The following is an 11,459-nucleotide window of genomic DNA, read 5'->3' on the forward strand; positions in this document are numbered from 1 at the left end:
TTACTTCAGTTAGCTCTTTGGGGACTTTTCTTAAGGTTGCTACGCGACCAAGAAATGATTTGAGGGAATTAAGTAATGAAGTTGTGTAAAATAAATAGTTTTTCATGTGCTTATTGTTGGATTTTCTTTACTTTTTAGCTGTTTGGCCGGCTCAGCTTACATAAGACATGAAGGTATCGATAGGCCTGTCGCAATAAATCAGTTAATCGCATGAGAAGTTACAATTATCAGCCTCGTTTTCATTCACTGGCTTTGTTTCTTCGTGTCTCTTTCTACTGAAGACACTGGACGACAAAAGGCTCAACTCCGGTGCTCCTCACTGACCCCTCCCTTTCTCTTTTCTCTTTATAATCTGTTTTAACCGTCCAAGATCGTGTTTTTGGCAGCTAAGCTACGAGCTAAGCTAACAGGCCGACCTCGGGAGAAACCTCCGTCTTGTCCGAGCTCCAAAACTCACGGTTGAAACCTGTGCCTTTGTCTAAAAAGTTGTTTTTCTCTGCAAAAAGAAGCTGAGAACTTGTTTACTGATTTTTTTTAAAAAAATTTAATTAAATGCTATGTGTGAAAAATGCTAAAGAGCTCAAACCACACCGAGCGTCCGCCATTTTGAGAACTGAATAAAGGAGAGATGGCTCGTGTCACGTCAAGAGGCCTCCCTCCCATTTTTCTTTGAGATGCTGCTTGCTCCCTCACTATCCATCCTGCCTTTCAAACACACTTATACTGCCATCAGGTGGTCAAAAAAGGTACTACGCACAAAATTAACCAAAATTTCTTCTTAATTTGACAATAATTACTAATTATTGTCAAATTTCAAACAATATTATCGTTTATTGCAATAATTTCTGAGACAATTAACCGCCCAGCAAAATTTGTTATCGTGACAGGCCTAGGTATCGATCTTCTGATCTAGGATCATTAATAAAATAACTAAAATGTTTGAGTTTGTCTGAACTCTATGAATTAACCGGCGCCTGAGCGAAGGCTGTAACGGACTCTTCTCTCATCCATCCGGACCAAAGCAGCACTTGATGGCAGCGAGCGCTCTTGTAGTCGGGTCTTAAAAAGAAAATGGGTGCTTTAATGAGTCGTCGTAGCATTTGATGAGTCCGTCTGCTGGGCCTATAAAACAACCACAGAGCTGTAGTACAGATGGAGGAGCAGGCTGTTCCTGTTCAGCCCAACCTGATGATTCAGACTTGCCAGAGTCCCTGAGGACCGTCAGGTTCAGTCGCCATGGTGATGTCTAATATTGTCTCTGCAGTCCTGCACATCTTCTGTCATGTTCTTTTTATTTTTCTGTTTCAGTTTGTTTAAAAATCTACGAGGACATATGTGACATTGCAGGCGTGTTGGATTTAAACACCTCGACCCGTTTCCTTGTGTGTTTTAAACTTGTTAAACAGATTTGCATGATGATCTGCCGTTGTTCGACTGCAATGTTATTTTCTGGTCGTTTCTTTGTGTCTTTTGTAATCCATGATACTTACACTTTCTTTACTCATGCAGCCGGAAGAATCCCAGGTAAACATTTCAACTTTGGCCTTTTGACTTTTCAAAGTGTGTGTTTTTCTCTTCAGCCTTTCTGTCAGTTGTTTTCCCCGACTGCACTTACTGTATGTTCGTCCCCTTGACCGTCATGATTTAAGTATCAAAGTAATGCATCATCCGAAAAGGGTTTTCTATATTCACATCGCCGCCTTGAATGTCCTGGAAAGGGCCAAAAAAAGTGGTTTGTTTTCTGTGTTAGGCCGTGGAACTGAGGGCTCCTTTTCAAACTTACATGTAGCACATTCATAATCAGAACATGACGTGGAGCTGCTTTCAGAAAGATGGGCACACGTGTAAACACCCGACATCTCTTCCTAGTCTGAATCAGGCAGGTATGATTTTAAACCTGGTTGACCGCCATCAAATGCAGCAGGTTTTATAACTTATACTTTATCGCGAATGATATAATTTAATTATTATTGATGATAAATTAGTGATAAGTGCTACATGAGACGGCTGAACAACTTGCAAATTAAATTACCTGCTTTGCTTCTTTGCCAAGCATTTGTATAATTTGTTTTTGTAAGGCTCCACAAAGAAGCTTAAAAAGAGCAGCTGGCAGAAAATATGCAACTCCTGGAAACATAAAATGTTTTACTACAGCCATTGGTTTAAGTACTTTTTTTAAGTTACTTTCAATGTTTCCAGTACAGCTATATGTTTGTTTTTTCTAGTTTGAAACATTCAAAGTGTTTTTTGGCATTATTCAACAGTAATGTTGCAGAGATGAAAGGAAAAATGTAAAGTAGAGACAAAGATGGAGAGTAGTGTTTAACAGGTTCACAGTTTATTACAATTTGAGCCATGTTTTTATTGAATTGGGCAATATTCTCATGCACAACAATGTTGCATTTGGCTCGTTTTACACTAAAGTGGCACCAATGTAAAGGGTTCACCACTCTAATATTGGTTAAAACGGAATTATGAAATGCCAGAAAATGTATTATCTCATACACGTTTTGAGTTTTAGAGATTTTGACTCTGATGATGTAATCCTGGACACAATAGTTCATAAACATGTACGGATAAAATTATCTTCAACCATGTAAAGGGTGGAAATTTGCAAAAGTTAAAATGTTCAGCAGAATTTATCTTTTCTGGATAAACAATACATTAATAAACATCAGATTTTCCACACAATGTACTGCATAATAAACATAATGCATAATATACAATGTATGGAAGGCCAAAAGTGCCACGTTCTATTAAAATAAAAACAGCTTTAATTATAACCTACATATAGTATAGAAATATTTAACTTTATAAAACTATTTTTAAACTATTTACCTGGACCATATCTGAATATTTAATTATTTTACTGTTCTGTGCGGCAGTGTATCGTAAAATTATTTAATCGTTTAGCCTTGCCTTTTGTAGTGGGCGGAGCTAATGCTGATCTGCTTTAAAGTCCATCGTTCTGAACATGGCAACTTTCTTTTATGGATATTTTGTATGAGCTCTCTTTTGATTGCTAAAAACATTTTGGACCAGGCTGATGTCGAGGAACTAACTTGATTTTTGCTGCCAACTGCATTACGCAGCCAACAAACATAACAATAAATGTTGCCACCTTATGAAATTACCATATTTTTCAGACAATAAGGCGCACTTAAAGTCCTTTAATTTTCTCAAAAATCAACATTGAGCCTTATAATCCGGTGTGCCTTGTGTATTAATTCTGGTTCTGCTTACTGACCTCGAACCGATTTTATGTGGTGCACGGCGTTAGTTTTGCTTAACGCGCCTTATAATCCAGTACGCCTTATTATTAACCTTTATTTAACCAGGTAATTCCCACTGAGATCACAGGTTTCTTTTGTAAGGGAGGCCCGGGCCTGAAGCAGCCTAACATGCATGATTTTGGTCTGTGGGAGAAAACCGGAGTTCCTGGAGAAAACCCACGCAAGCACGAGAAGAACATGCAAACTCCACACAGAAAGAGCCCAGATCCAACCGGGGATTGAACCCAGGACCTCCTTGCTGTGAGGCAACAGTGCTAACCACTGAGCCGTCGTGCTGCCAAATGTATAAAAACGCACATAATGTTGTGCCTTGTAATCCGGTGCGCCTTGTAGTTTTAAGAATACTGTAGTTTCCCATTAAATCCCATTCTCAGGGATCGATTGGTCTAGACTTTGTGTGTTATGTGATGCACTGCAACACAAACATTTTACTGAATATGTACACTTTAAGTACAAATGAATTTCTATTTTAATTGCCTAATTGTTTTTAGTTATTTTGAATTCCAATTTTTAAATAAAATATAAATGTGATTCTAAAAATCACGTGTTTTATGCAGCACTTTTGTCCCTTCATACAAATGTTTTCTATGAAATGTTACTATAAATCTGTTTCACCTGCTTTAGGCTTGCTGTAGTTAATCAAACCACCCTTTTCTCTGTTTCTTCATTTTGTCATTTTTACCTTCAGAACCCGAGCACAAACATATTTTACGATGTTTCTAAGCACTTTTGTTCTGATTTATTGTGAGTCTTAATTTTTTTCTGTCTGGTTGTGTTTGACTCGTGCACACGTTTCTCTTTGTCTCCTCTCTGTCAGGAATCCTAGAATGGCCTTTCTGGACCAAGCTCGTGGTGGTGGCCATCGGCTTCACGGGCGGACTGGTTTTCATGTACGTCCAGTGCAAAGTCTACATCCATCTATGGAAAAGACTCAAGGCTTACAACCGGGTCATATACGTGCAGAACCGGCCAGACACGTGTAAAAAGCTGGCGCTGGAGAAGCCGCCTCTCCTGGAGCCGAATCTGGAGAACAAGGAGGCGCTGGCCCTCACCCAGTCAGACACAAACTCCTCCCAGCACACAGAGACTGACGAATACAGTATGGAGGTGCTCCACGTCTGACAGCGAGTCCATTTCATTGCCTGTCCTGCTCATGCACACACAAACGGTGACGAGTAGCAGTCGTGGGAGCGCAGTCCGTCTCATCAGACGATCCTCTGTCCTCCTGTGACTCTACCTTCTTCTGTCCACCTTCCACTTTTCCTCTCATCCTTTCTTTCCCAGGACCGGACCGTTTGGACCAACTTCTCTAAATGCAAGGATGCAAACACACGCACTCTGATGTGTACACCTTCAGATGAGCAGGACTAATACAGACTCTCAAAACGCTCACACATGGACTACATGGATCTGATTTTTTTTTTTTTTTTTTTTTACTTATGGGTTGATTTTAAATGTGTTTTTTTTATTTTTAGTGAGTCTTGGGCTAAGCTGGATCAATGTAGCGTCATACATCGAATCTCTGGGACATTCCAGATACTGCCATCTCCAGTCCGGTCTGAGCTTGACTGGACCTTGAACACACATTGAAGCACTTTTATTTTTCAATCCCTGCAACAAATCCCCTCCCTTCCTCAAGTTCTTTCCCCCTTTTTATTTTATTTTTGTTTTATTTTAGAATGGCCTAAATCTTGTACATTATTCAGCGGGGAAAGCACAGTACAACTTTTCCTCAAACGCACCTACTTTTACAGATTACCCTCCCCTTGGATGACAAAAATAAAAGGTTTTAAAATGGAAACATGCTGAAGGAAACAGAAAAGCTGAGTTGGGATCATCAGTCACCTGACTACTTTTCACCAACAAAACTTTCTGAAGGCTTTGAGAATGTAATCTTTTTTTAAGTGATTGAAAACATAAATAAAATAAAATAAAAATGCTTTTTTCACTAGTAAAGAAACTGCAAGACTAATTTCCAGGTCTTGTGAAGGTAATGTGAGCCTTTGAGCAGTTACAGCATTATGCTTTTGTTTGTTTGTTTGTTTGTTTCCTGTCTTGTGAATGACACAGTATTTACAGTGTATTATTCCACGTCCAGTTTTTAGTGCGCTGATTTCGCTTCACAACGGGACTTGCCATTATTCGCCTGGAGAAATCTACAGCTCAACAATTCAGGTGCGTCATGTTCTTGCTTCCACTGTGCAGACGTGGATTAGTTAAACTTTCAAATGTAGATTTGGCTTAAAAAACATCTAATTTTGCTCTGCGGGTCAGAGTTTGGATTCCATTTTTTTTTATTACTCACATTTTAACAAAAAATCTGTTTGACTGCAATATAAAGCTTTTCAAACAAGCAGAAGTAAAAGAACTTTTCTCGTGTTTGTTTCCAAATTTTTCACATAGCTGAACATCTATTTTTGTAATTTCATCATAAGACGGCCTGTGTGTTGCCCCTTTTTTTTTCCCCTCTCACCTCACGTGGCTCATTCGAGGAGAATAAATCGGTTTGCTGTTTTTTCTTTTTAATTATCAACACTGATGATTTTTTTTTAAAGGCAGCAGCACAGAATAGCCATAAATTTTCCACTAATGATGAAAACAAAGTTATTAGTATGAGCTGACTTGGTCGCCACCTGCTGGTGAGAAGCAGAAACTGCAGTCTGAGTGGATTTCTCTGGGTGACGCATTATGTGGGCTTAGACTCATGAAAGTGCTTTTTGTTTTTGTCTGAACACAGAAATGCAAGGCCTCACAGCGACTCCAGCAGCACAGATTTTTTTTTTTTTTAACTATCGTTGATACCAGTTTGCTGTCTGAACAATAATACACCCACCCTACTCTGCAGCAGCAATAAATGAAAGCAGCACGTTTTATTTTCATGCGTGTAAGAATGCATACTGTATTTATGTGTATGCCCTGTGGTGATTTGAGCTCTGGAGTCTGATATCTTTGTCTTGGACAAGACGAGCCGAGAGAGGAGTTGTGTGTCGAGTTTTTAAGACCTGCTAGTAACGAGTCTTCTCCGAAACTTCATCTCCCTGAAGGTTTAGTGCAATTAGACAGATAAAGTGCAATTACCCTTTTTGTTTTTCTTCTCCTCAACTGTAATATTCTGGTGTTTAATAGCCAGGGTGTCCTCTGGGTTTAAAATTCTCTTTATTTTTGTGTGATATTTATTTTAACAGAAAAGGGTACAATTAGTCCATTTAAACCCCCTTTCATTTGTAATTTCATGCAATTTACAGTCGTTTGTTATTGTTGTTCGTTAAGCATAAACGGGTGAAAGTGACCTCCACTTTCTTTCATCATTTAAAAACCTTTTTAAATTTTGTGTTAAAATTAGTTTTTTTTTTTAAGCTGCTATATGTGGGAAAGCACAGCGTTGAATTTTCAACTTGTTTTAGAAATAAAAATGAGTTTTGAGTAAAAGATGCAGTTTTTGCTGAGCTGAAAGATTCGAGCTTTAGATTTTTTGAGTTTCAACTCAAAGGAGCTGGCTCCTTTCTTCAAGATGACCGGTTAGCTGTAGGTTACATTGAATCGGAAAATAAAAATTGTCTTTTTTTTTTTTTTTTGAGTAATAGAATAAAATTTAAGAAATTTGTTGACAAGTTTTGTGGGCTTTTAATTTTAATCCAGGTTTGGGAAATGTAATATTTTCTGCTCGGCTTTAGATTTTTCCGTCTTTACCCAGTTTGAGTTCGATCAAGTCTGGGACTTTAGTGTAACTCGCATTAAAGCTACATTTGTTTACTACTGACTGGACTTGAACATGTTTGACTGTCCCCCCGTCTTATATCATTCCACGTGTTTGTGATTTCCCTTCGAGATGGTGACTGTAAAAACTTTGGTAAAAATGACAAAGAACATAAGTTTTTAAGAAAAATGTCGATGTTTTCTTTTAATTTACGATGTTTGAACAAATATGTAGAGTTAAAATGAACAAATAAAAAATTCAGTTGAGTCTTTATTTTTTTTTTAGCTCGCCTTGTTTTTATTATAAATATATTTTTCCGGTCCATCCTTGTGTATTTAATTGTACAGACATTGTGCATGGTATTATTTTAAAATGCCCAGTTTTCATTTATTATGCTGACAAATTGACACGTGTTGATCTTCAGTTTTGTCCACTAATGGAAACAAAACCCTGAGTATTGTTACAGAAAATGTCTCTTTATCGAACAGCAAAATGAATTAAACACACCACATGGTGATTACTAAAATATATAACAAGAATACCCCTTACGGCACATTGTACGCCCATCAACAAATTATTATATAGAAATACAGCCAACGAGAGAAATGGCCTGAGCCTTTGACCTTGATTTGTGACCTTGAACTTGGAGCAGGGGTGAGCAAAAGTGTACATGACTGTCTGTATGGTGATGCATATGTGTATGAAGTTTTGTTAAATTATCTTGGGCGTGACAGAAAGTTTAAAAACACAATGAGACTATACCATAACCTGTCCGTCTTCAACAGGCGCATTAGAAAAATGCACGTATAAGGGATACGGGTGTATTATCAATTTGAGTTATGCTCATAATTCTATAAATCTGTACATGTATAACCTTAGGGCACCACCTCATGAGAGGAACATACAAGTGCTGGTCATAAATTTAGAATATCTTAAAAAGTTGATTTTATTTCAGTAATTCCATTCAAAAAGTGAAACTTGTATATTATTCATTCATTACACACAGACTGATGTATTCAAATATTTATTTATTTTAATGTTGATTCTAACTGACAACTAATGAAAACCCCAAATTCAGTATCTCAGAAAATTAGAATATTGTGAAAAGGTTCAAAATTGAAGACACCTGGTGCCACGGTCCAGTTTATTAACTCAAAACACATGCAAAGGCCTTTAAACTGTCTCTCAGTCTAGTTCTGTAGGCTACACAATCATGGAAGACTGCTGACTTGACAGTTGTCCAAAAGACCATTGACACCTTGCACAAGGAGGGCAAGACACAAACGGTCATTGTTAAAGAGGCTGGCTGTTTACAGAGCTCTGTGTCCAAGCACATTAATAGAGGCACGAAGGGAAGGAAACTATGTGGTAGAAAAGTGTACAAGCAATAGGGATAACTGCGCCCTGGAGAGGATTGTGAAACAAAACCCATTCCAAAATGTGGGGAAGATGCACAAAGAGTGGACTGCAGCTGGAGTCACTGCTTCAAGAACCACCATGCTCAGACATATGCAAGACATTGGGTTCAGCTGTCACATTCCGTGTCAAGCCACTCTTGAACAAGAGACGGTGTCAGAAGCGTCTCGCCTGGGACTGCTGCCGAGTGGTCCAAAGTTATGTTCTCTGATGAAAGTAAATTGTGCATTTCATTTGGAAATCAAGGTCCCAGAGTCTGGAGGAAGAGAAGACAGGCACAGAATCCATGTTGCTTGAAGTCCAATGTCAAGTTTCCACAGTCAGTGATGGTTTGGGGTGCATTTCATCTGCTGGTGTTGGTCCGCTGTTTTTTTTTTTTTTTAGGTCCAAGGTCAACACAACTGTATACCAGGAAGTTTTAGAACACTTCATGCTGTCTGCTGCTGACCAACTTTATGGAGATACAAATTTAATTTTCCAACAGGACTTGGCACCTGCACACAGTGCCAAAGCTACCAGTATCTGGTTCAAGGACCATGATATCCCTGTTCTTAACTGGCCAGCAAACTCACCTGACCTTAACCCCATAGAAAATCTGTGGGGTATTGTGAAGAGGAAGATGTGATACACGAGCCCCAACAATTCAGAAGAGCTGAAGGCCACTATCAGAGCAACCTGGGCTCTCATAACACCTGAGCACTAGTGTCAGACTGATCGACTCCGTGCCACGCCACATTGCACAGGCAAAAGGAGCCCCAACTAAGTATTGAGTGCTGTACATGCTCAAACTTTTCATATTCATACTTTTCAGTTGGCCAACATTTCTAAAAATCCTTTTTTTAAATTGGTCTTAAGTAATATAATTTTCCAAGATACTGAATTTGGGGGTTTCATTAGTTGTCAGTTATAATCATCAACATTAAAATAAATATTTGAAATGTATTAATCTGTGTGTAATGAATGAATATAATATAAAAGTGTCACTTTGAATGGAATTACTGACATAAACTTTTTCATGATTTTATGACCAGCACCTTTAATATTTCCAATCATTAAATTATAAAAATGAATCAGTCTCTTTAAAATCCAAAACAATGTGAATTATTTCCTGTGTATAAAGAGAGAAATTCTATTAAACACACAAAAAGGCTAAAATAAGCACAAATTAAATGGTGAAGTTTTAATAAAAAAAATTAATCTTAAAAAAATGTAAATATATAGTTAGTAATATATGAATATGGTTATATATGCAATGAAGACTCCTGAAATGCAGTCAAATCTGAAGTAAAATGAATGTGAGATTATACCAGATATCAAATGACTGAAAGTAAAGGCCAGATTATTAACGTTGTCGAAACTTAAAGGCATGTGTTAGATGTTTATCTCCGTTTGTGAAGGAGTAAATATTTCTAAACTGAACTATGTTTTGGTAAGGGCTTAATTTGTAAACCGATCGATGCCGGAATGCAAAGAGTGGGCGGGCCCGGGGGCAGGAGTGTGTGAGTGTGTGGATCCTCCCCCAAAAAATTTTGAATAAAAGAGATGCCATTTCCTGCATTTTTAACGAGTTGCTAAACATCTATCCTATGTTTACCTACATTTGTAAACACTTGAATTATTATTTTAGAGGGCAACAACAAGCCTGTGTGTGAATAGAGTAGCTCCCATTCTGTCAAGTGTCCTAACCCCCCCCCCCCCCCCCCCCCCCCCACACACACACACACACACACCCCTGACAGTTCCGACTTCTAAACTGAACTCTTCTCCACTGAATTCAGTCCTGGTTGTTGCTCCTGCTCCAATCTGCACCTGAAGTGGCACCTTTTGAAGCGCCTGAGGGCTTTAATTCTTAGGTTTTTATTTATGTCTGAAATGTGTGCGAGAGTTCCGACACATCATCAGTTTTGTGCGCATTCTGCAGACGCTCTGTCTGGAGACGCTCCCGTGCGTAATGTGCACTGTCCACAGTGCACGCCGCTGAAGGTGGAAAACACTTGATCCCCGCGGGACATGCCGTCCTTGTCTCTGCTGGGCAGGAGCATGTGCGCGTGCTGCAGCCGGAACATCCACTCCACAGACTGGGTTCACCGGGTTAAGGGCATCGTCTTCTCTCGTATTTTTAATAATAATAATGCGCAATGACTTTGGACTTTTTAGGGGTGGAGATTTGAGTTGCCACATCCAAGCAAACAGTTGCCGGAACACACCCTGTCAAAATGAGAGTTCCCAGATCTTGTTCCGTCAGGATCCGGCTCAAATTAAGACCTGGTTTTGGCTGATAATTATTGTGATGTAGGGTCACCACCAGCAAGCAGATGAAAACATTAATCCTACCAGACGTAGATCAATCAACGTTTGAGAAAGCATGCAGGTTGATTGGCCGGTATCAGGAGAGCTCAGAAGTCAAGACCTCCTGAGATGTCTGAAGGGCTTCGGAAGAGACGGACGTTCCTTCTCGCTTTACAGCATCCTGGTGGACACCAGAACGTGCAGCCAGTTTGTTTAAGCAAACTAAAGTGGAGATCCCCGAGTTGCCTTGAGGATTAAATGCATCAGCATGCTTTTCTCAAACTGGTTCCAATGGTTAGCTATTGGTCACCGTCATTCATGCTGCAAAGCTGATGGGTTCTGATCCTCTGGTGGTTCTAAACATTATCATGGTGCTGGTGCAGAAATCAGGTTTGGGGGTTCTGGAACTCATCAGTGGCTGACAAAACATGGTGGTCATCTTGGTTGAAAACTTAGCTTGAAAACTTCACATAAGCTGGATGCAATTTCTGAGAATCACAGGCCACTTGTGGCTCCTGGAATTCCCTGGCGGGAAGGAATCGACCTTGGAGAAGGCTTCAAGCTTGATCCAGCGGTGTGACCACAGCATTCGGCTGTTTGGAATCACCAGTAAGACGTACCAGCAGAACTATGAAGGCAGATGTGGAAATTCAAGCAGAGGCTGAATGACCCAAAATAATTATCTGAATTTGACTTCCCCACTCGGCTTTGAATTGGCCAGTTAACCTGGTTGTTTATGTGAACAAGAAACTCCACTCCTCCCC

At 39.3% G+C, this 11,459-nt stretch overlaps 1 protein-coding gene across 1 annotated transcript in view; it reads left to right on the plus strand.

Annotated features, from left to right (window-relative positions):
* The window catches only part of march8 (membrane-associated ring finger (C3HC4) 8), a 73,382-nt gene extending 68,903 nt beyond the window's left edge, over positions 1–4,479 (plus strand). The window contains exons 7-8 of the mRNA XM_037696559.1: positions 1,510–1,524; positions 4,111–4,479. Of these exons, the coding sequence (XP_037552487.1) occupies positions 1,510–1,524; positions 4,111–4,415 (320 nt within the window). The 3' untranslated portion in view covers positions 4,416–4,479. The remainder of the gene's footprint in view (positions 1–1,509; positions 1,525–4,110) is intronic.
* Positions 4,480–11,459: the final 6,980 nt, after the last annotated feature.

The sequence above is a fragment of the Nematolebias whitei genome, chromosome 1, assembly GCF_014905685.2.
Source record: "Nematolebias whitei isolate Nwh7 chromosome 1, NemWhi1, whole genome shotgun sequence".
Classification (NCBI taxonomy): Eukaryota; Metazoa; Chordata; class Actinopteri; order Cyprinodontiformes; family Rivulidae; genus Nematolebias; species Nematolebias whitei.